Source organism: Mastigoproctus giganteus, chromosome 14 (genome assembly GCF_048544385.1).
Source record: "Mastigoproctus giganteus isolate SK-2022 chromosome 14, ASM4854438v1, whole genome shotgun sequence".
Taxonomy (NCBI): Eukaryota; Metazoa; Arthropoda; class Arachnida; order Uropygi; family Thelyphonidae; genus Mastigoproctus; species Mastigoproctus giganteus.
Window position 1 is genome coordinate 15,967,320 of NC_143588.1, and position 26,974 is coordinate 15,994,293.

Here is a 26,974-nt window from a genome sequence, read left to right on the forward strand (position 1 = left end):
AGCACTGTTTTTTGGGCAGTATCCCCTCACATGCATCACGATCCAGATTCATTCCAGAGGTTCTCTATAAAATTGCTATAGATAAGGTCTAGGATTGCTTTGGGCCAGCCATCAAACGTTTCAATGCTCATGTTCTCAAACCAGGCCAATGCAAGTAGTATGACATGGATTGTTGTCCTGCTGATTTTGCCTCTGCTAAACTTCCTTGTTAGGATGACACAGTCCAGCAGATAGCTTTTTCTTGGTATCTGTTACACCTAGGTATGACTGTCAGACACCATTTACTGTGACTTACCACTCCAAAGCACAACTTCCCATTTTTCTAGGGTCAAGGAAGAGTGGGTTTGTTTGTTATTTGGTTTTTAGGAGTATTAGCAACTAAGGCCATATTGCTCCGGGGATATGCTAGGTCATTCCTTGACCATTCCGCATCCTCCGTATTTGGTGGTCATGGGCTCAAACCCCGGTCTAATCAAGAAGCATGTGCTACACACAGCTGCTCCTGACCACCTGGCTATGGAGGCACCAGAAGAGTGGGCCCTACACCAAGCTAGACATAGTCTGGAATTAGTTTGATGAAGGCTAAATGACAGCAGCAATCCATGCACACTGTACTGGTGCTGACATGTATCCTAATCGTCTCACTGAGGGCCTTTGTGTGCTGAAACAATATCGACCTGCATTCCAAGCAGAAGGGTCTGCAAGGCCCTCTTCTCATGTTCTGTAGAGTTCAGAGGTTTTCTGGATGGTTTCATGATGGTTTCAGCACTAGTCCTCTTCCATTTGGAGATCACATCACCAACTCTTGACTCAGGGATTTTCAGTGATGTTGAAATGTCACATGCAGACCAATTACTTATGCGGCACCCTATTGTCATTTTGTGCTGGAAGTTTGTTAACTCTGTCAGTTATTATTATTATTATTAATAGCCACATGGTGCAAGGAAGCCTGAGGCTTATGCTGCACCAGGAAAAAAAAAAGTTCCCCTAGTTACCATGAGAGAGAGAGAGAGAGAGAGTCAAAAGTAGAAGGGAATCACCAAGAAAGAGAAGAATGATGATATCCAGCACGGAACCCTGGGTGTGCCAAGCCCATACTCATCAGATGTGAGCCCCCAGGGTTGTGGAATCTTGTATTTGCAATAATACTACCATTACCTCAAAGGCTTATGAGCATTAGCATTAGTAGAGGCATATGATGCAAGAAAGCCAGCTTATGCAGCATCAGCAAAAAAAAAAAAAAAAAAAAAATCAACTCCCATTTCACCCCTCCATTCGTTCAAAATACCTGTCCAGCTGAGCCTTAAATTTATTTAGGCTATCAACTTCCACAACAAGAGATGGAAGTCTGTTCCACCAACCAACTACCCGCTGGCTAAAGGCAAATTTCTGCACATCTATCCTACATCTGTCTTTCCTCAATTTGAATTTATACCCTCTCAGGTGATTATTCTGAGCAAGAGGAAGAATCCCATCAGCACTGAGTATGCTCAAACCATTCAAGGCTTTATACACCTCTATCAGATCACCTCACCGGTGCTTAGTCTCCAGACACTGTAATTTGCAAAACTTTAAGCTTTCTTCGTAAGAGCAACCCTTTGTTCCATTCACTAATCTTGTTGCCCTTCTCTGTACTTATTCCAGCAGCTCTACATCCTTCTTGAAATGAGGCCTCGAGACCTGTATACAGTACTCAAGGTGTGGCCTGAAAATTTATAGTGGTCAGACCACTATAGCATATTTATAGTGGTGTCTAACATGTAGTGCTTGGGTATGACACGACCAATTATCAATGGAGAGGAGTTTGGATATCAATAGTAAGACAGTGTATATAAGTTTTTGGATGTTCAGTATGCACATAACATGATTCTAGGGGCATTATGCAGAAATGGGTTTTGCAATACAGACTTCTTTTTGAAGTCTATATACTGGTTCAACATAGTCCAGTCAGGAGTGGATTATGGTCTGGTACAAATGAAGCAAAGTACAGTGATCAGCACCCCATGTCATAGCAGAAAGTATACTGAGTATATTAAAAAATTTATTTATTTTTGACAATGAAATAATATATATATGCTGCATATGTTTCAGAAAGTTAAGTTTAGTACCTAATATGAAGATCCAGAATCAAATACTGTCAATGAGTTATACACGATGACTTCAAAACCTCAATTCTGGTTCAAGATGCATTTTGCTTTTCTTGCAACAATATATAATAAAGTCTTCTTTAGAGATAATTGGTAGCCATTATGTGATATTCATGGTTATATTTTATTAAAGGACACCTGGAGCTATCTTTCTATGGAGCACATTCTGTGAGATCATCAACAAGAAGATACATTTCAACAGTACTGAGAATGGTTAAAGTTGTGGTATGTGTTCTGATTGTGAAAAGGGGTAGTTGTGTTGAGTGACCTTTGCAGAACTCCCTCTTCATGAAACGGAGTTTCAAAAAGTACACTCTAATAAGGGATCTGAAAGGCTAGATCATGGAGAGAGTTCTGAATTAATAATGGTAAACTGCGCCAGAGTCCAAAAGCAAAGGGGGTCTCAAAGAATGCCAAAATGCCATTGGGTGCTAAATGCTTTATGTCCAGAGACACCTTGACTAGATGTTTCTTTCTTGATGAAAGCAATTTCTATGTTTGCTTTGGCCTCAATCATGGAATCCAAAATGGATCTATTTTTCTAAAAACCAAATTGATTGCTGTTTGTGAAGGCTCAGCATTGAGCCAACAACCAAAACCAATCTTACCCAAGCAGCTAGTAAGTGAGATTAGTCTGTTGTGTAGATCCAACTGATTCGTTCCCAGTTTAAGAACTGGTAGAATAATTGAATGACAATTATTGTGTTCACCAAGAAATCTGATTGAATAGTAGTAAGAGAGTTCAGGACTTTCCAATCCAACTGCTTTAACATGAGGCAGTATATGCTATCAGGACAGCTGCAGTGTTGCCTGGTTTTTTTAAGCTTTCCTGAAGTTCTGACATTGTTAGCAGCTGGTACAACACTGTTGATTTTGTTCCAAAGTTGATTTTATATGTTTCAACTACTGTTTTTCTCTTTTTGAAAAGATGGATCATGTGCATGCATTGTTTAGTTTGGGATTTATTGGCATGCCAGCAACAGAGGCTATAATGAATCGAAGCAATAAAAATGATAAAAGAATAAAATCAGTAAAAGATAAAAAGACTATAAAAGATTTCAGTGCCTGATGAAAATTGGTCACTATGTCAAAAGCTATTGTGTAAGTGAGTGTATCTATAGATGGCATAAGGATAAAAATCTGTCAGAAAGGTATAAAAGATATATAAATAAGTATTAAAAGTATACATGTATTAAGAGTATAAATCTAAACAAGTTAAACAATTTTAAGTAGTAAAACCAACCAATACAATCATTGTCAGATAGTATCTTACTGTGTATAGGGCTCGGTCAGACAGCTAAAAGTAATAAAAGATATAAATAACATTCATGATGTTGCAGTTCTCACAAATGCAGGAATCAGCCCTCACCAAAAATGAATGAGTAAGATGAATGTGTCCTATGAGGAGACTTCCCATTCAGACTAGCCAGAATTTGATTACAGGTTTAATCTGATATAACTTTTCATGACCTGTCTATGCCATGACTGTTGCCATTGGGAGTGGCATCTATTATGTATTAGCTGTCTGTAGTCTGTAACTCTTCTGTGCTAATCTGACAATAGCATCAGCCATATCATTACCACTGATTCCAATGTGACTTGGAATCCAGCAGAATCAGATGTCAAATGAAAACAGTCAGAAAAAAAGTGCAGCATCTGCTAAAGTTAGGACAAGACTGGATGAGGACTATATCTCATCCAAGCCTGTAACACACTTAAAGAAGTTGTGTACACCATACACCTTTGGTATTGTGGGTTCTATTGTGGACCAAGACTAGCTGTATTACATATAACTCCTGTAAATATACTGCATATGTGGGGAAAGCCTCTCAGACAGTGTTATCTGGGAAGATGACAGTAGATCCAACAGATAATTTTGACTTTGAGGCATCCATAAAGAGAGGCAAGAAGTCAGAGTATTCATCTCTGATGAGCAGCATGGAGTTGCACATAGACAGAATTGAGAAATTTTCTCAATTTTTAATGGAGATATTGCATTATGATAGCTGAGCATGCCAGAGTGGAGGGAGTTACCTTGGTGACCAGGCATCATTATCTATCACAATGTTAAGACTGAATAGATTTTGGACACCATACACCTTTGTGGAATGGTTGTTAGTCTGGCAGGTGTTACAGAGATTTTTCCGTTGTGGCTCAAAAACAAATGTTTACAGGTACGGTTTTAGTTTACGCCGTTCCAGTCAAGGCACGCGCCATCTAATTTAGACTGGACAAGTGCACGATAAAGGTGAAGTAAAGTGCAGTGATCTGCTCCCCACTTGGGATAAGTGAAATGGCATGTAGGAGATTCAGAGTCCCTCATGAACTCTGTCATGGTTAGGCCGCAGATATGATGGAGAAATATCAACTTCTTGTTGAATAGAAGTCCCAGAAATTTTGTATTGGGTAATACTATAATGGAATTTTGTCTGAGCTTTAGATCTGCCTCACGTTGAAGGTTGCATTTGCAACAATAATGTTGGCAAACCATCCTCTGAGACAATCAGAGGTCACTGGCTATTGTCAATGAATTCAGATAATTAACAGCTTGCTCAATCGGAAAAACTGAGCAAGGAAAATAAGATGCAGGATATTTCAGAGACTGCTGGGAGTCATTGGGGTACAAGTGAACACATGGGTTGTGTTAGGGTAGCAAGAAATAGAACAGGTGCATGTATACTTGCGTGTACACCAATGCTAGGAGTTTGGTAAATAAATTTGATGAATTTGGGGTATTGCTCAAAGCATCAAAGGCGGATATTGTTGGGATATCAGAAACGTGGTGTCACACAGATATAAGGAATGCAGAACTGGAATTTGGGGAGTACAACGTCTACAGAAAGGATAGACAGGATAGGAAGGGAGGAGGGGTTATGCTATTAGTTAAGAAACACATAAAATCCAAGGAAGTGAAGCCAGTCAACATCGCTGGACAGTGCAGTGTCAAGTCAGTTTGGTGTGACATAAGCATTGGGAGATCAAAATTGAGAGTAGGAGTGTGCTATAGGCCTAATGACTCTGATGAGTATAATAAGAAACTGTACAGGGAAATAGCGTGGGCCAGTAAATCAGAGAGTCTCATAATGGGGGATTTTAATTTCCCAGATATTGACTGGAATTTGTGGGTTGGTCACACACACTAGCAAGGCTTTTGTGGATTTATTGGATGATTGTTTTCTAAATCAGCATGTTCGGGAGGCAACTAGAGTGAGCAATACTCTTGATTTGATTATCAGTAGTGATTCTTCATGCATTAAGAATCTGCAGATACAGGAACCACTAGGTGGCAGTGATCACAGTGTGCTGAAGTGGGATTTACTCAAGGAGGTAACTACCATCGGAGGTAAAGGGAAGGGTTTTTGCTTTCGTAAAGGCGACTATGATGGTCTGAGACAGTATTTAAATTCTATACAGTGGGACCAACTGATGATGTTACCAACAGCAAACTCAAAATGGGAAGCATTCAAAGAACTTATCTTGGAAGCTACTAGGCTTTACATACCAACTAAGAAATATTGTTCAAGGTTCAGGCCTAAATGGATGTCAGATGAACTAATGAGACATATGGCAGAGAAGAAAAATGCATGGGATACATATAAATTAACATGTGACACAGAAGCCTATGATAGATACAAGTTGATCTGATAGATACAAACCAAAAATAGTTGATAGATACAAACCAAGTTACAAAGGAGATTAGGCAGGTGAAGGCAGATTACGAGAAATATTTGGCAAGGGATGCAAAGAAAAACAGCAAGAAGTTCTTTACTTATTTAAACTCTAGAAGGAAGGGGATGAATCAGATTGGTCCATTTGATATCGATGGTTGAACTGTTGATGATCCTGCTCAGTTAGCTAATAAACTAAATCAATATTTTGCATCTACATTCACACATGAGGAGTTATTCAGGAAGGGGAATGCCATAGATAAAGTAAACACTGGCAGTGAGCTAGATGATCTTGTAATAATTGAGAGTAAAGTGGAGGAGAAATTGTTGAAGATAAATACAAGAAAGGCAGCTGGGATGGATGGAATCTATCCAGTTATATTAAAGGAGGCAGCAAAGAAAGTAAGCAATCCGTTAGCCATAATTATGAGAGCTTCCTTTACCCACAGACTGGAGATGTGCAAATGTAACCCCAATTCACAAAGGAGGATCAAAGGCTGACACAAATAATTACAGACCTGTGAGTTTAACTTCTATTCCAGGAAAATTAATGGAAGCACTGGTTAAAGAAGCACTGCAGGATCATCTTGACAAGAATTCAGTTATAGCTCAGACAAAGCATGGTTTTGTAAGGGTTTTGTATCCAATTTTATTGGATACTATGATGTAGTCACAAAAGAATTGGATGCAGGGAATAATTTTGATATTATATATTTGGATCTTAGAAAGGCTTTTGATACTGTTGCACAGGGAAGACTGCTGCACAAATTGGAGCAGTGTGGCATTGGTGGCAAATTGTTGCTATGGATAAAGGGATGGTTGAGTGGCAGAAGACAGATCATGGCAAAAAAAGATTGCACGAGAGAGAGAGAGAGAGAGAGAGAGAGAGAGAGAGAGAGAGAGAGAGAGAGAGAGAGAGAGAGAGAGAGAGAGAGAAACACCTTCACCCCCCCTCCCCCAATATACCTTCATATTGATAAAGGTATATCAAGCTTGCAAGTCTGCAGATGATACAAAGGTTGGCAGGGTTGTTAATGACAGTATGCTACTGCAACAGATCTAGAAAAATTAAGCAGATGGGCTGAGAAATAGCACCTGAATTTTACCATTGACAAATATAAAGTACTGCATATGGATAGCAGTAACCCCAGTGTAACTTACCAACTGTGTGGTACTACATTTGGGTAGTGGAGAATGAAAAAGACCTTTGGGTAATTGTGCAGTCAGATATGAAGTTCTCTGAGCAGTGCAGACAGGCTGCGAACAGCTCATGGGGTTTTGTCAATGTTATACAGGAATTTTGCTAAGAGAGATAAGGAGGTAATTATCCCATTATATAAGGCAATGGTTAGGCCACATCTTGAGTACTGCATACAAGTCTGGAGGCCTCATATTAGGAAGGATGTAGAGCTGCTGAATAAGTAGAAGGAAGGACGAATGAGATTAGTGAGGGGAACAAAGGGGTGCTCTTACCAAGAAAGGCTTCAGTTCTGCAAATTGCAGCATCTGGAGACTAGGCAGGGTAGCTGACAGTGGGTAGGCAAGGTAAGCGTCGCTTATGAGCGGCATTCAAGAGGGCACCAAAAAACCTTTGACACATATAAGTAGGACCTCTGTTTAATTAAAGAACTTATTTATAGCAAAATTTTCTATTTAGCGATACATGCAATATCACATATTCTTTCATTTCGCTCAAAGTGTTTCATAATTTCAATTTTTTCCTCTATCGACAGAGGCAGACTGGCCTTACCGGGGAAATCTGGTGGGCCAGAGGCCGGTGTGATTTTGGCCATAAACACTTGTATGAGGCCGCTACAAGTTTTCTCCAGTAAGAATTTTTGACAGTCTATCGGTATTGCTTTTCATTTTCTCTCTGAATCTGTAGTATCTTCACCAGCAAGCTCCATTTTCTCAAGTATTTTCCTAATTTTTAGGGAATAAAACACAATTTCAGCATAAAAAGGGTAAAAATGAGGAGTCACGCTTGATACACATAAACAAAGTTGCCTGAGTGTAGCAACTGAATAAAGAAAGCAGTAAAGACAGAAACACACTATTATCCCCTCATGCTAGCTCATATTTTACTAAAACACATTTTGGAGATCACTATCATAAAACAAAAAAAACAATTTCCAGTTGCATTCCTGCTGGTGCAATCTGTTATAAACAGGTAGTAAACTCGATCTAATTGCATTTGAGATAATACCGATAGCTGCAAATGTGGGTTTTTATGTTATTATGGTGAAATGTGTTTCCACTTCACTGAAATCTTCAATCGTATGAAAAAACATAAATACATTTTCAGAAACTTCTCTTCTCTTCTTTCAGTTTGGGTGATTCCCAAGTTTGACTGCCATTTCTTGTAAACACAAAGACGAATCATGCAAAAGCAATTTCGGTTCGTGTTATATACAACATCATTCCCCTATTTATAAATCGTGTATGATCGAATTCGTGTAGTGTAAACGCGTGTTATACGAGGACTGACCATACTATTTACTGTATTTTAATTTTTTCTCAGGGTAAGTATTTTTTGTGTTACCATGTGCAACTTATTTGTTAGCATACGCTTATAGCTTTGATTCTTTATATGATTTCAGTTTTTTAGCATTGCTTATAAATATCACGAAACTTACCTCCTAATCCTTATGGTTAAAATATAATGAAGAAATTAAAATGGGAAATTAAAAAATATAAAAAAATTCCACGAAGGGAAAAAAGTGCACTCCTTTCCACTTGGATCATCATACATAAAAATTAACAATTATGAAACTAAGAATGAGAAGAACCAAGAGTTCTAACGTTGGACTGTCGCAGTTCTGTCATCATTTAATCAAGAAAGAAATTCTAAGTGTTATAAAGGTTAACTCTAGCTCCCGTGGTGCATGGTTGGCGCGCGCACACCGGAAATTTTATATGTTATCCTGAGAGGTTCAGTCGGAAAATCATTCAATGGCTAAAGCTTCGGGTATTAATATTAGTTTATAACCTGAATTCAGTTTTGTTAATATTATTGCAGAATGTGCTTGAGTGTTATAATTATGTGAATGCGAATGTTGACTGAGTTCTGTGGCTGAATAATTGCATGGAGGCTGGTTTGGTGATGTAAGCTCTGTTATTTGCAGTTTTAGTGGATCCAAATTTGGCGGTAATACTACCAATTTCGTATGGATTGGGGTACCTATAGATGGCCCAGTTTGCCTGCACAGGCCAAGTTTGTGCAGTCAAACCGGAGCGTGTGTAGTGCAGTCTGCCTCAATGGCCATCTGGCCCAGTCTGCGTAAATTTGAGTGATGACAGATATTGCCTACATGCACAGACCTACAGGTCTGTGCATGTAGATGTAGTTTTCCCAAATACGGTACACACAAAGAACCTTGTGAAGGTACACTCAATGTCATAAACAAATTCCCTACTTGATAAAATTGCTCTATAATTATTAGCTTCATAAATTCTGATTGTAATTGGGCCTCTGACGGTAATTTCCAGATTCTGGGCTATGAGAGTGAGCAAACAGCATGTTAGACAAAAAAAACCAAACACAGTGAATGAAACAAATAATTCATATTTAATGCACCTTAAATTCTTCTTCACTACCCTTACTTAAGCTGTGTGAAGAAATTATTCTTCGCTACCCTTAAAGATAATACTGTATTACTCTATTTGAATTGTTACAATATATTTTTAAAAACAATTTTACAGATACTTTTCCAAATGCAGTTGCACTAAGAATTTTTCTAACTTTATCAGTTTCAGCTGCCTGAGGTGAACTGAGTTTTTCAAAATTAAAATTAATCAAAAATTATTTACGATCGAATCTTTTGGAAAAAATAAACATAAATGAAATAATTAATAAATTTGCATTTCTTAAAGCAAGGAAACATAAATTTGCATAATTTTTTTCAAAAATTATAATTTTCCATTTATTTTATTATTGTGATAGAATACAATTACTGTGATTTAGAATTTAAAGTTTATTTCCAGAATTTCAAAACGATTTTGTTATTTTTGCTTGTTGTTTCATTATATTATATGTGAGATATTTTGTAATTATTTTCTCTTTTAATAAATGAATGCTATTTTATTTACGCTTTATTTTATTTTTTAATCCAAATATTTTGGGGTGGCAAATTTGATTTCGCTTACTGGTGGCACATAGACTAGACGCCTGTGAGGTGATTTGATCAAGGTGACTTTGAATGGTTTGGGCAAGCTCAATGCTGATAGGATTCTTCTTCTTGATTATGCACTTGAGGGGGCATAAATAGATTTGTGTGGAAATAAATAGATTTGTGTGTAGACGGTTGCAGAATAGATTTGTGTGGAAATTTAGCCAGTGAGTGGTTGATTGCTGGAACAAAGTTCCATCTGTCATTGTGGAAGTTTATAGCTTAAATAAATTCAAGTAAGAAGTAGACAAATTTTTGGTGGGAATGGATAGGTGATATGGGAAGTTTTTTTTTTCTTTTTTGCTGATGCTGTATAAGCTTGCTTTCTTGCAACATATGCCACTACTAATGGTAAATCCACATAAACTTGGAAAGCACAATATGACAGAAATTTTGAAACAAAACTGCAAGGTGACCTCTAACACCAAGGCATAATTCAACGTCTTTTCTTTAGACTTCAAAAGTGCTTTTGACAACATTAACCATAAGGAAGCTGTGTTTTTTTCTTTTTTTTTTTTTTTAATTATTATTATTATTTTATTTTTTTTTTGCAGTTTCTCTTTACCATTGGGTAGAAGGGTGCAGTAGGAGTGCTCTTTCTATGCCAGTTTTTGTGAGTTTAATAAATAGTGTGCAAAAGGAGTTGATCACTAAGTGGGACACTCATTTTAGTCTGTGTTCCTATGGAACATCTCGCATTCATGCAAGTGTATGAAGTTTTACTGCTATTTATAGGTTTTTACCACTTTTCTTGACTCTCCTAGCATGCTACTGTCAGCTGTGGCTTTAGTTTTTATATCTCTTTTTCCTCTTTCCAACACTGGCAAGTTAAGAGTATGCAGAGTGCTCTTCTTAGCAGTTAATAATATATGTAGGTATTCAAACAGAACAGACTATGATTTCATGGTCATTTGCACCACACTGGGCACATATGCAAAGCATTATGAGGGACCATTTGCAAGTGTCTATATTTCCGAAGCTTAAAGCATCTTAAAGGATTTGGCAACACAGGAGAGTGAAAATAGTCAGCTGTGATAACAGATGTTGGCGAATTGAAAAAAAACAGAATGATCTTTCTAGTGGGCACTAGATTCCCATCCCTATATATGAAAATTTGTTTTGTAAGTGTCACCACTTGTGGTTTTAGCTCAGAACAGGTCTGTTCAGATATTTCATAGAGATCCCATTCAGATATCATGCCTTAGAGTGTCTTAAGGGGACTACTGTGATTGGAATTCTTACAATAGTTCTGGCTCAAAGGAGTTGTTTAGTTTTTGTTCATATTAGGATTTCACTAGAATGTAGTCATTTAACCAATTTAGAAGAACCACCTAATCCTTCCAGACATTTTCCCTATGGGTTTTTCACCAGTGGAAGAATAAACTATCGAGAAGCATAACATAGGTCCTGATAGTTCTGGTGTACTGGTTTTTTTATTTTGTATTATTTTGTTACTTTCTGGTAGGTGCTGTGCTCTGATCCCAAGTGAAGATTATCAGGATTCATAGGGTTTTTAATTTTTTTTTCAGTGTACAGGCTCCCCATCCACCAAAGCTCAAAGGGATGCCAGGGGTACATATATGCTGTGCCCACACATTCACCAATCTGAATCCTGTCCCTTAGACCATTAGAGTAGGGATTAAGCACAGCTGTATCTTACAGGCAAATCCACAAATTGATTGAGCCTGGGTGACCCATCCCAGGATCACTCATCTAGTCAAAGCAGGGAATAAAGTGGCATGTTGAAGCTGAACATCTCAACCACCAGGATCTGCCTTTCAAAGTCCCCATGGGTCACAGTGCATGTTTGCTATGTACTGTGACCCATGGAGACTTTGAAGAATGAAGACTGGATTCATATGATGTTAAGCTGGAACCTAAGCTATGAGTGTTTGACCCCAATAATACTAAACTGGAGGGTCAGCAGCATTGCTGGAAGGTCCCCACACCACTACAGTGCTCCTTGCAGAAGGAACAATACTGTTACTTCTCTTTTTTTTTTAGTATTACAAACTTTTGGTAACCTTGTATTTATGTTTTTGTTTAGCATTAGCATTAGTAGAGGCATTTGATGCAAGAAAGCAAGCTTATGCAGCATCAGCCAAAAAAAAAAAAAAAAAGTAACATAAATAAATAAAAATAACCACTTCCACTTCACCCCTCTGTTCGTTCGAAATACCTGTCCAGCTGAGCCTTAAACTTATTTAGGCTATCAACTTCCACGACAAGGGATGGAAGTCTATTCCACCCACCAACCACCCGCTGGCTAAAGGCAAATTTCCGCACATCTATCCTACATCTGTCTTTCCTCAATTTGAATTTATGCCCTCTCAGGTGATTTTTCTGAGCTAGAGGAAGAATCCCATCAGCATTGAGCATGCTCAAACCATTCAAGGCTTTGTACACCTCTATCAGATCACCCCGCTGGTGCCTAGTTTCCAGACACTGTAATTTGCAAAACTTAAGCCTTTCTTCGTAAGAGAACCCCTTTGTCCCATTCACCAATCTAGTTGCCCTTCTCTGTACTTGTTCCAGCAGCTCTACATCCTTCCTGAAATGAGGCCTCCAGGCCTGTATACAGTACTCTAGGTGTGGCCTGACCATTGCCTTGTACAAGGGAATAATCACCTCCTTATCCCTGCTAGAAAAACTCCTATATATCATTGACAATACACCATGAGCTACTCTTGCAGCTCGTCTGCACTGCTCAGAGAACTTCATATCTGCCTGCACCACCACCCCCAGGTCCCTTTCATTCTCTACCACTGTCAGTGTAGTACCACAGAGTTGATACGTTGCTCTGGGGTTGCTGTTTCCCATATGTAGTACTTTACATTTGTCAATGTTAAACTTCATTTGCCACCTCGAAGCCCATCTGCTCAACCTTTCCAAATCCTGTTGCAGCAGCATAGTGTCAGTAGTGTCCTTGACAACCCTGCCAACCTTCGTATCGTCTGCAAACTTGGACATTAAGCCTGATATACCATTATCAATATCATTTATAAATACAGAAAACAATAAAGGTCCCAATACTGAACCCTGAGGGACTCCACTAATAACATTAGTCCACGGTGAGCAGTGTCCATTGATTACCACTCTCTGTCTTCTCCCCCTCAACCACCCCTTTATCCATAGCAGCAACTTGCCTCCAATGCCACACTGCTCCAATTTGTGCAGCAGTCTTCCATGTGCAACAGTATCAAAAGCCTTTCTAAGATCCAAGTATATAATATCAAAGTTATTCCCTGCATCCAGTTCTTTTGTGACTGCATCATAGTATCCAATCAAATTGGTCAGGCAAGACTTCCCCTTAACAAAACCATGCTGTGTCCTAGCTATAACTGAAGTCTTGTCTAGATGATCCTGCAGTGCTTCTTTCACCAGTGCCTCCATTAATTTTCCGGGAACAGAAGTTAAACTCACAGGTCTATAATTACTTGTGTCAGCCTTTGATCCCCCTTTGTGAATTGGGGTCACATTTGCACATCTCCAGTCAATGGGTACCTCCCCTGAGTCCAAGGAAGCTCTCATAATTACGGCTAAGGGTTTGCTTACCTCCTTTGCTGCCTCCTTTAATATAACTGGATAGATCCCATCCACCCCAGGTGCCTTTCTTGTGTTTATCTTCAACAATTTCTCCTCCACTTTGCTCTCAGTTATTACAAGATTCTCTAGCTTACTGCTAGAGTTGAATACACCTCTGGCATTCCCCTCGCTGAATAACTCCTCATGTGTGAATGTCGATGCAAAATATTTATTTAGTTTGTTAGCTACCCGAGCAGGGTCATCAACAGTTGACCCATCGATCTCTAGTGGACCAATCTGATTCATCCCCTTCCTTCTAGAGTTTACATAAGTAAAGAACTCTTTGCTGTTTTTCTTTGCATCCCTTGCCAAGGATCTCTCGTAATCTGCCTTCGCCTGCCTAACCTCCTTTGTAACTTGGTTACAGATCAACTTGTATCTATCATAGGCGTCCGTGTCACGTGTTAATTTGTATGTATCCCATGCATTTTTCTTCTCTGCCATATGCCTCATTAGTTCATCTGACAACCATTTAGGCCTAAACCTTGAACAATATTTCTTACATGTACTTATAATAATATCATATATTAATTTTAGATATTTTATAATCTTATACATATGAAATGAATTATTATAAACATACCTTCTTCTACACCAGTTACAATGGAAGCAAAGTTGTCATCTAACAGAATCATATCAGCAGCTTGTTTGCTTACATCACTACCAGCAATGCCCATAGCAACTCCTGCAATTAATATATTTTCTATTTAAAATGTTTATTTAGAATGGTCTGTGAGAGCATGTGCAGACATGAATTTGAATGAAATTATGAATGTTCACATTAAAATGTTATAGCAAAAGCTTATCTCTCAATACTTACCTCTTGAAATCCATATTATCATTTAAAATTCTGTAAGAAATAAAAGTGAAAAATTAACTGGTTGTTGTTTATAAAACTACATAAAAGGAAATACAATGTATAATCAACAACCAACTCAATAAGTACTGAAAGATAAGCTTTTGCTATAACATTTTAATGCTGGTTATTGATTTTACATCGTATTTCCTTTTATGCAATTTTATAAATGACAACCAGGGAACAAGTAGTGCACTTCTTCTTCTTCCCCAGGGCATGATCTTAATCTTACTTAATTTTACACATTTAGTTAATTTTACACTTTCACTTTTATTTCTTATGGAATATTTAAACGATAATATGGATTTTAAGGGGTAAGTTCTGAGAAATAAGCCTTTGCTATAACATTTTAATGAATTAAAAGACAGTACTTTAAGCCTTCAGCTATAAAAATTATATAACAGGTGAATGTTCACATGCCATGTATTCCTGGCTAGATCACAATTTTATAGAGATTTCAATCATTACATTTTAATGGGTAGCTGCATGTTTAAGGTCTTTCTTTGGCCATTCTTTCAAATAAATAAAATTCGTTTGTACTCAAAGAAGTCAGAGAAGTTCAAAAGATTTACTACAAGATATATTGCAGAAAATTTGTGGTATATATTGTAAAAAATTTATGGCATTCATATGGATTTTAACATGCAATGTGGATGGACAATGGGCAAGTCTGTACTCATACAGACTTGCCCACAGGCAACTTGGCTACAATGCCATCCTAAGAGAGAGAGAGAGAGAGAGAGAGAGAGAGAGAGAGAGAGAGAGAGAGAATGGCCAAAATAATCAACAAACCATGAAAGTATTAAAAAATAACTTGAAAATTTACACTAAAATATAATAAGCTGCATAAATATAATTAAAACAAAAGACAAGACAAGTTCAAGGTATAAAGTAAAAGGAGAATAATATTAACCAGCCTAATAATAATACTAAGCTGATTAATAATATTGCAAGACTAAAAAGGGATTTAGGGCTGAAAACCTCAGATTATGGGAAATTTACTATATAGACAAGTTAGTGCAAAGCATTATTTTAGTTCTCACTAGTATCCACCGAGAATAAGTAACATTAGTCTTCTCTACTGGTGAAGGGTTGCTTATTTGAGGTAGTGAAATATCAGGACGACTCGTTGTGAAGGCGTTCACAATATGACATGTAACAAAAGCGATGCTATTTCATTTACTTTGGTAATTTATTATGAACTAAAATGGTACTTTTGCACTAACTTGTTCATCTAATTCTGCAAGAGAAACAATACAAATGCCCTGAGCTATAATCAAATTAAAAAAGCTCTTGGAGTAAAAAACAAAGCTGATTAATAAAAATTAATATAATACTGCAAATTATTACTAAAATGATACACTGAATGGTATATTATCAAGAGCTAGCACCATTCAATGCATATAAATAATAATCAGCAAAAGGCTATCTGTTTCTGATTACTAACTGTTGATAAGTAACTGTAGGACCAAAAGATAGACCAAAAGGCTTTAGTGAGAAAATGCAATAATTTATTAACAATTTAGTACAGTATCTTACTAGCAGAATAACAGCTAACCCAACATATATAGGAAAGAGTGTGTTATAAGATGGTAAGTAATTCAAGGCTTATTACTGACTCTCTTATAACACTTCCCACCCTTCTCATTATATGTATATAATTAGTATGTCCCCAATCTGTTGGAAGTGTTACAAGAGAGTAAGCAATAAGCTAAGGCTTATTACACCCCCCCCCCCATTAGCATTAGGATTAGTTTAAGCATATGATGCAAGAAAGCAAGCTTATACATCACCAAAAAAAAAAAAAAAACCTTCCCATTTCACCTATCTGGTCACTCCAAATGTTTGTCTACATCAGCCTTAAATTTAATTAAGCTATCAACTTCCACAACAACAGATGGAAGTCTGTTCCAGCAATCAACTACCTGCTAGCTAAAGGCAACTTCTACATATCTATTCTGCAACTGTCTTTCCTCAATTTTAAGCTATGCCCCCTCAGGTTCATAATCTGAGCAAGGTTCATAATCAGGTTCATAATCAAGTGGAAGAACCCCATCACCACTGAGCCTGCTCAAACCATTCAAAGCCTAATACACCTCAATAACATCACCTCGCAGGTGCCTAGTATCCAGAGGCTGCAAATTGCTGAACTTAAGCCTTTCTGGGTAACAGAAAGGCTAACCCTTTGTTCCACTCAACAGTCTCATTGCCTTTCTTTGTAGTCTTTCTAGCAACTATACATCCTTCCTCAAATGAGGCCTCCAGACCTGTATGCAGTACTGAAGGTGTAGCCTGACCATTGCCTTATACAAGGGGATAATCACTTCCTTGTCACTGCTATCAAAACTCCTATATATCATCAACAAGACTATGACCTGCTCTGGCAGTGTCTGCACTGCCCAGAGAACTTCATATCTGACACAATTACCCCCAGGTCTTTTTCATTCTCCACTTCCCTGCAGATAGTACCATACAGTTGGTACTTTTCTCTTGGGCTACTGCTACTCATATGCAGTACTTTGCATTTATCAATGTTAAACTTCAGTTGCCACTTCTCAGCCCATCTGCCTAACTTTTCTAAATCCTGTTGCAGTAGTATACTGTCTTTACTGTCATTAACAACCCTGCCAACCTTTGTATCATCTGCAAACGTGGACATTAAACCTGATATACCTTCATCGATATCACTGTTAAATACACAAAACCACAATGGGCCCGGCACCAAACCCTGGGGGACTCCACTAATAACATTAATCCATGAACAGCAGTGTCCATTTATTAACACTCTTTGTCATCTCCCACTCAACTATCTCTTTATCCACTGTAGCAAATTGCCCTTAATGCCATACCACTCCAATTTGTACAGCAGTCTTCCATGTGCAACGGTATCAACAGCTATCCTGAAATCCAAGTATATGATATCAAAATTATTTTTTGCATCCAGTTCCTTTGTGACCACATCGCAGTATCCAATCAAATTGGTCAGACAAGATAAGGGGTCCTCCCCTTAACAAACCCATGCTGTGTCTGAACTAATACTGCAGTCTTGTCTGGATGATCGTGCAACGCTTCTTTAACCAGTGACTCCATTATTTTCTCAGAAACAGAAGTTAAACTAACGGGTCTATAATTAATTGTGTCACACTTTGAACCCCCTTTGTGAATTGGGGATAGATTTGCACATCTACACTCCATGGGGACCTCCCCGAATCTAAGGATGCTCATATAATTATGGCTAAGGGTTTGCTTACTTCCCTCGCTGCCTCCTTTAATATAACTGGATAGATCCCATCCACCCCAGGTGTCTTTTTTACATTTAACTTCAATAATTTCTCCTCCACTTCATTCCCTGTTATTACAAAATTATTTAGTTCCCTGTTTACTAAATTTCTGTCTTCCCCTTCTTTACAGAATTCCTCATGTGTGGTATGTAGATGCAAAATACTCATTCAGGTTATCACCTATCTGAGCAGGATCATCAACAGTAGAACCATCAATATCAAGTGGACAATGATTCGTCCCCTTCCTTCTAGAGTTTACATAAGTAAAGAAGTCATTGCTGTTTTTCTTTGCATCCTTTGCCAAGGGTTTCTCATAATCAGCCTTCGCTTGTCTAACCTCCTTTGTGATTTGATTACTGACTAGCTTATATCTACTATAGGCTTCTGTATCGCCTGATAATTTATATGCATCCCATGCATTTTTTTTCTCAGCCACAAGCCTCATTAGTTCATCTGACATCCATTTAGGTTAGTTGGTTGGTTATTTGGTTTTTAGGAGCATTAGCAACTAAGGCCATATTGCTCCGGGATATGCGGTGGTCATTCTCTGACCTTACCACATCCTCCATATTTGGTGGTGATGAGCTCGAACCCCGGTCTAATCAAGAAGCGTATACTACGCACTGCTGCAACCTTCCCACCTGGCTATGGAGGCGCCGACATCCATTTACGTTGTCTCGAACAGTATTTCTTAGTTGGCATGAAAAGCCTAGTAGCTTCCAAAACTAATTTCTTGAAGGCCATTTAGAATTCACTGTTTCTAACCCATTAGTTGATCCCACTGTATAAAATTTAAAATCTGTCTGAGACCATGTAGTCACCTTTATGAAAGAAAAAACCCTTCCCTTCCCTTTACCCTTGATGGTAGTTACATGTTTAAGTAAGTCTCATATCAGTACACTGTCATGTACTCCCATATCAGAACACGTGATCACTGTCACCTAGTGGTTCCTTTTTCTGCAAATTCCATATATAATTGTTCTGTCTTCCATCTCTTGTGCTAGCTGTAATTCTGCCAATAAGCTGCCAATTAAATTGTTAATAAATTATTACCTTTTCACACTAACGCCTTTTGGCTTATCTTTAGGTCCTGCATTTACTGGGCAGGTGGGATAAAACTGTGCAACACTGGGTTAAAGTCACTCCATAATATAAAGGAAGAACTTCACTACTGACTGGATATACAGGTAGTTCTCAACTTTACGAGTTAATTCATTCCTAGCGTGCGCTCATAAAGCGAAAACTCATAAAGCGGGAATTTATTTCCCATAAACATAATGGTAAAAATAGGGGTTATGTTATCAACGATGAAATTAGTTAGCTAATTAGTTTATGTTTAAACAATGACTGATTTATCGAAAGAAATGAAAACGAAGATTGTAAAATCAAGCAAATTATAATAATAGAGAAATTATTTATGACTTACAAATGTTAAAAAATGTTTATTCATCATCATTGCCTAAAAGCACACTTGTTGATCACTCAATCGCTCGGCACTCGTTGCGCAAGGAGTCGTCTTTTTTTTAACAGAACGCACAAATTGCAACTAACACGATTTGCGCAGAGTAAACAAGTTTACGAAGCTTAAAAAAAAAACAAAAAAGGAATGAAGAGAAGATTCTGAAAATTTATGTTTTTTATAAGATTGAAGATTTCGGTAAAGGGCAAAAACATTTCACCATGATAACATAAAAACCCACACAATTCCAGCTATCAGTATTTTCACAAATGCAATAACATCGAGTTTACTACACATTTATAATTGCTTGCAGTAACAGAAAAGCCCAATAAACTAGAAAGTGCAAATTGTTTTTATTGTTTTATGGTCATGACCCCCCCAGAAATGTGCTTTAGAAAAATATCACAAAGCCATTCAAAGTTGGTTCTTATAACATATGATAACGATGAAAGTGTAGTGCATTTAATGATTTGAATTGGTAACTAATATAATTTACACTATAAAAGCGACCTTTTAGGGAGTTATAGGGCTTATTCATAGCTGAGTGGTCAGGAGCGGGAGTGCAGTAGCACACGCTCTTTGAGTAGACCGGGGTTCAAGCCCCTGACTGCTGAATACGGTCGATCTGCCAACCCGCACTGGACCAGCGTGGCAGATTATGGTCCATTTCCCTCAGCATGAATTGTTGAGGAGGCTTCCATCCTGCAGTGGGTTGATAATGGCTGCACTTTTTTTTTTTATAGCGAAAATTTGAACTTCCGAGGTCGTGGAATGAATTACCAAAACACAATGTGTTATAGTAATTCACATTACGATATTTTTGCGATATGATGGTAACGGATTAATATTGTAAAGTAGGGTACACTGTATTGTGTAGCTATGCACATGGTTTGAAATGCGGTATTTATAAATGTTTAACATTCATTTTTTGCAATTAATGTTCATATTTTCGATTTTGTTGATACTTGATACTTGGAAAAAAAAAACTCGCAAACCCGGGAACTCGTAAAGCGAGAACTGCCTGTATATCAAATTGCACAAGATACTAGAATATTTTATTTGTTTTTATGACAGGTATTAGAACTTAGTACCAGGTATTAGTACTTAGTATCTTTTCATGCATGGGTTCAAGGTTGAGAAGATGACAGACGGTATCTGTTGTCATCAGATTTAATTTCAGGAAATAAATGTGAATGGAGGTTGTTCCAGAAAACAAAATTTAAGGAATAAATGAGGAAGAATGAAAGTTCTTCAAACTCAGTTGCTTTTGTGAGTTGTAAGACAGACAGTAAATGAATTCTTACCTATGGATATCTGTTCCACCAACCAACTACTCGCTGGCTAAAGGCAAATTTCTGCACATCTATCCTACATCTGTCTTTCCTCAATCTGAATTCATGCCCTCTCAGGTGATTATTCTGAGCAAGAGGAAGAATCCCATCGGCATTGAGCATGCTCAAACCATTCAAAGCTTTATACACCTCTATCAGATCACCTTGCCGGTGCCTAGTCTCCAGACACTAATTTGCAAAACTTAAGCCATTCTTCGTAAGAGCAACCCTTTGTTCCATTCACTAATCTTGTTGCACTTCTCTGTACTCGTTCCAGCAGCTCTACATCCTTCTTGAAATGAGGCCCCCAGACCTGTATACAGTACTCAAGGTGTGGCCTGCCATTGCCTTATACAAGGGAATAATCACCTCCTTATCCCTGCTAGAAAAATTCCTGTATATTATTGACAAGACACCATGAGCTACTCTTGCAGCCCATCTGCACTGCTCAGAGAACTTCATATCTGCCTGCACAATTACCCCCAGCTTCTTTTCATTCTCTACCACTGTCGGTGTAGTACCACAGAGTTAATATGTTGCTCTGGGGTTGCTGTTTCCCATATGTAGCACTTTACATTTGTCAATGTTAAACTTCATTTGCCACCTCTCAGCCCATCTGCTCAACCTTTCCAGATCCTGTTGCAGCAGCATAGCATCAGTAGTGTCCTTAACAACCCTGCCAACCTTTGTATCATCTGCAAACTTGGACATTAAGCTTGATATATCATCATCAAAAAAAAAAAAAAAAAAAAAACCCTTCCCATTTCACCCATCCATTCACTCCAAATGTTTTAGTTCTGCCTAGAATTTATTTAAGCTGTCAACTTCCACGATGAAAGTTTGTTTCAGCAATCAACCACCCGCTGGCTAAAGGCAAATTTCTGCACATCTATTCTACAACTGTCTTTCCCCAATTTGAATTTATGTCCCCTTAGGTGATTAATCTGGGCAAGAGGAAGAATCCCAACAGTACTGCGCTTGCTAAAATCATTCAAGGCCTTATACACCTCAATCATATCACCTTGCAAGTGCCTAGTCTCCAGATACTGTAATTTGCATAACTTAAGCCTTTCTTTGTAAGAGCAACCCTTTGTTCCATTCACTAATCCTCTCTGTACCCGTTCTAGCAACTATACATCCTTCCTAAAGTGAGGCCTCCAGACTTGTATACAGAGCTCAAGGTGTGGCCCAACCATTGCCTTATACAAGGAGATAATCACAGCCTTATCCCTGCTAGAAAAATTCCTGTATATATATCACTGACAAGACACCATGAGCTACTTTTGCAGCCGTCTGCACTGCTCTGAAAACTTCATATCTGACTGCACAATTACCCCAGGTCCTTTTCATTCTCTCCACCCCTGAGTGTAGTACCACACAATTGATACATTACTCTGGGGTTACTGCTACTCATATGCAGTACTTTACATTTACCAATGTTAAACTTCAGTTGCCACCTCTCAGCCAAAGTCAAAGAGTTCCAAGTGATTAGTGGAAATGGGAGAGTGATAGAGGTAACAGATGAATTTTACAGACAGAATGGGGTTGAGAAAGATTTTAAGCCCTTTGGCTTAAAATCTTTTTAAAATCAAAACGAGGAGATACCAAATTACTAATTCTTTGACAGAAAATATCAGAGCAGACATATGTACAAGTACCACCTTTGACATGAAAGGAATCATACAGCAAATAATATCTGCAAGCTAACAAAAAAAAACAGAAAAAGGTTTTGGAATCGCTCACACAATGAGTTTTTATGTTGTCTACAATGTTATGAACAGTCCTATACATTCAAGATTATAAAATTCTTTAATTGGATAAAAGTATTCATTTAGAGAACAGTTTAATTTTAATAACAATTAAATTATATAAATACAGGAAACCCTTGATTAGTGCGGTTAATGAATCCTTGAAATATACCGCACATATTAAAACCGTACTAATCAAACTTAACAAACAATGGGAATAATTATAATGAATCCTTGAAAATTATAAAATTGTAAAAACATATTTTTTCTTACCTAATATGTACCTATAATGCACTGCATAGTTCTTAAATTATTAAGGAATAAATTTTAAAAAAGATAGTATGAGTTAAATTTTAATTTTTGCAAAAAAAACTTATCTAACTTCAATTGAACAGTGGTAGCTTTCTTCCTTTCCTCCATGATTTTGCGATAACAATCAATTTGCTTATCTAACCCTCGATGAACGTTCATGCTTCTCTCTGCATCTGGATCAATCTCTAGTATGAGTTCTTTTGCTTTTTCAAGTGTATTAAATAGTTCAAGTTTTTTGAATGAAATTTCTTTGGGAGCAATTTGCTTTTCTTCTGCTTCCTTTTCGTCTTCTTCCTCATATGCATGCTGGTGCTCAATTTCAAGAAGATCGTCATTACTTAAGTCTTTTGATTGTGATTCCAATAATTCTCTAATGTTTTCTGAATCTACTTCCTCAAAGCTGAGGTCTTTTCCAATTGTAGTAATTTCATCAATAACTTTGTTGACAGGATTAATGAAACCGCAAAAATCATTTGTGCATTCAGGCAAAAGATTTTGCCAGACTGCTCTCATGCAGCCGTTCGTCATTTCCTCCCACAATTTGTGTATGTTCTCAATTGCTTCTTTAATATCGTGTTTTTTCCAAAATTCATCGAGAGTGATTGCGTCATCTCCAGTTGTAGCTTGAATTGCCTGAGCAAAAGTTCATCTCAAATAATATGCTTTGAATGTAGAAATAACTCCTTAGTCCATTGGCTGGAGTAAAGAAGTTGCATTTGGTGGTAGAAATATAACCTTCACATTGTTATTTAAATTAGTGAGTGAGGTAGGATGCCCAGGGGCATTATCTAAAATTAAAAGAACTTTGAAATCTAAATTATATGCCTTGCAGTATTTTTCGACTGTGGGACAAAAATGCATAGTGAACCATTCTTCAAACAATTGCTTTATCACCCAAGCCCTTTTATTTGATTTCCAAATTACTGGAGGGGATTGCTTGTTACATCATTTTAACACTCTTTGGTTCATTGTACAATAAATTAGCATCAGTTTCAATTTGCAATCTCCTTCAGTGTTACCTCCAAGTAGAAGTGTTAATCTATCTTTGGATGCTTTATGACCTGGTGCGGTTGCTTCTTTTCTTGCCAAAAATGTTCTCGTTGGCATATTTTTCCATAAAAGGCCAGTTTCGTCGACATTGAAAATCTGATGATAATCATACTCATTTTCTTCAATTATTTTCTTCAGTTCAATGGGATATTTGGCTGCTGCATCTTTATCGGCACTGGCTGCTTCACCTGTTAATTTAATAATTTTTATGCCAGAACGAGCTTTGAAATTTTATAGCCAGCCTTTACTAGCCGAGAATGTTGAAGTATCCCCTTGATATTTGTTTTCTTTTAATGAAGAAAAAAGGCTCAAAGCTTTAATCTTGATGTTATTTCCATCAATAGGAATGCATTTCTGATTATAATCTTCTAACCAAATAAAAAGCAAATCTTCCATTTCAGTCATTAATGGACTTCTTTTCCTAGTGCATTGCATACTTAAAGATGCAGATGCCAATTTGCCTTTTTCCCGGTACTCACCTGTTTTGTTCAAAACAGCGCGTATGGTTGACTCACCAAAGCCTAGTGCCCTACCTATGTTTGTTTTGCTTTTGCCATTATCAAATCTCTTAATGATGTCAAGTTTAGTATCCAAAGTGATGACTTTTTGCTTATTACCCTTTTTCCTGTCCATAGCTATGAAAAGTAATTTAAAAAAAAATTGTTTTGTTAGGATGAGCGATAAGCCTGCACTTCTCCACTCGTTGAGGATTGCTGAGGATTGCTCCGTAAAGTACTCCATGAGTACTTTACGGAGCACTTTCACACAGCTTTCATACAAGATGAAATTAGCGCCAGATCCTCGCTAAACGCTACACAGGAATCGCTAAAATTGAACAAATTGTGAAAAATCAGAAAATAATACAGAATCAAACATACATCACGTACTACTTAAACTACATTAATTGTACATTTAGCATGATGATGTAATATCTGCGTTAACGCTAAAATTATACAAGAATATGAGTTACCAGAACAAATTTCAATTTCAGAGTGGTAAGGGGTGCTGCTGTCGAGCGTTTTGGAGTCAATTCCCATGCATTTAAGTTGGAAGACCCTCGTGAGTGCATGTCACGTATTTGCCGCTTCAGGTGCCGTCGTGAATTGCCAAGCACCGCAATAAAAAAACAGCGCACCAATCAAATTGATAATGCATATATTAAGGGGATAGTATCAAAAAAATTTGCACACTAATTAAAACCACATTGTTCAAAACCGAACTAATCAAGGGTTTCCTGTAACACACGTGAAAATAATGCTATCATAACATAAAATACAGTAATTTCATCACAATTAAATTTTTTGGAAATTCCATTATTTGATTTAATTAAAGAACAATTCTGTTATTTCATATATTTTTTTTTAATAACAGAACCTAATTTACAGCATTTATGTTTTTTTTTTTTTTTCACTCTGATTAGTCTTTTTATTTGATGTTGGAATTTGTCATTGTCTTTAAACAGACAATGAGATGCAGGCAGAGATTTTTCAATATCACAAAAATACTGAATTTCATTTGTAATTTGAATGAGAATTGAAAATTCATTTTCAAATATAATGTATTAGTATTAGTAATGGCCGCATGGTGCAAGAAAGCCTATGGCTTATGCTGCACCAGCCAAAAAAAAATCCGAACAAAACAATGATAAAACTAAAAAAAAAAATAAATAAATAAAATAAATAACTAAATAATAATAATTAATAAATAAAAAAATAAATAAAATATAAATAAAAAGGAAATTAAACCTATCATCCTATGCGCTTCCCTTACCCAAATGTACTATCCAGATGACCTTTGAATTTCCCCAAACTGTCGGCCTCTACCACCCATGAAGGCAACTTATTCCAGTAATTTATAACTTGCTGGCTAAAATAAAACTTCCTGCAGTCCAATCTAAACATTTCCCCCCGGAACTTGAATTTATGTCCCCTAGTTCTAGCATCATTTATAATCTTGAAAATTTTGGCCTCATTCATTTTACTGATGCCTCTCAGAGCCTTAAACACCTCAATCAAATCTCCTCTAAGGTGTCTAGTTTCCAAACTCTGCAACCCACATATTCGAAGTCTTTCTTCATAAGGACACCCTTCTGCCGATCTCACCAGGCGAGTTACCCTTCTTTGCACCCTTTCAAGAAGCTCGATGTCTTTCCTTTAGGTGCGGTCTCCATACTTGAACACAGTATTCCAAGTGTGGTCTAACATAAGCCTTATATAATGGGATTATCACGTCCCTATCTCTACTTGCAAAAGTTCGATAGATCATCGATAGGACACCATGGGCCTTCCTTGCAACCTGTTGACAATGCTCAGAGAATTTCATATCTGACCGTATCGTAACACCCAAGTCCCTTTCCTCCAGTACTGGGTTTAGTTGAACTCCACCAAGTGAATAAGTTCTTTTGGGATTACTGTTTCCCAGGTGTAATACCTTACACTTTGTTGGATTAAAGCACAGCTGCCATTTTTCTGACCATTCTTGAAGTCTATCTAGGTCTCTCTGAAGAAGCTCAGCTTGACAGTGATCATTAACTACTCTACCAATCACCTGCAAATTTAGACATCACGCCCTCTATCCCTTCATCAATGTCGTCTATGAAAATTAAAAACAACAGTGGTCCTAATACTGATCCTTGGGGAACCCCACTTCTTACATCAACCCAATCTGAGGAATAGCCATTTATCACAACCCTCTATCTCCTGCCCTGAAGCCATCCTTCTATCCATCTAAGGATTTTCCCAGTGATTCCAACCTGTTCCAGCTTATAAAGCAACCGCTCATGTGGGACTGAGTCAAAAGCTTTGCTGAAATCTAAATAAGCAATGTCGAAATTATTCCCTAAATCCAGCTCGTGAGTGACCCTTTCGAAATAGCGAACCAGAATTTGTTAAACATGATTTTCCCTTTACAAAACCATGCTGAGTATCCTTGAGAATTTAAATTCGATCCAAATGATCCTGAATTCCACCCTTGATCATTGCCTCCATGATTTTCCCTACTACTGAAGTCAGACTGACAGGTCGATAATTTCCAACTTCACTTTTAGAGCCACCCTTATGTATGGGAGATACATTTGTACTTTTCCAATCCAAGGGAATCTCCCCAGAGTCTAGTGATGCTCGCATAATTAGCCTCAATGGTTCAATGCACTCGCTTGCCACCTCTCTTAAGATTATAGGGTATATTTCATCAACTCCAGGAGCCTTACTGGTCTGTAGGCTGGAAAGTTTTTTCATTAAATAATCTTGTGAAATTTCAATATCATTAATTACATATTTTTTAACTTCGCTCCCACAATTTCCCATTGCCACAAAAGGCTTTTCATTTGTAAATATCGATGCAAAATAACTGTTGAGTTCATCTGCAAC

The 26,974-nt window shown here is 37.5% G+C and overlaps 1 protein-coding gene across 2 annotated transcripts in view; it reads right to left on the minus strand.

Annotated features, from left to right (window-relative positions):
- LOC150074993 (sodium/potassium-transporting ATPase subunit alpha-like) overlaps positions 1–26,974 on the minus strand; it is a 632,142-nt gene that overhangs the window by 125,881 nt on the left and 479,287 nt on the right. For both annotated transcript variants that reach the window (XM_090388637.1, XM_090388636.1), the window contains exon 15: positions 14,153–14,254. In XM_090388637.1, coding sequence (XP_090244763.1) covers positions 14,153–14,254 — 102 coding nt within the window. The remainder of the gene's footprint in view (positions 1–14,152; positions 14,255–26,974) is intronic.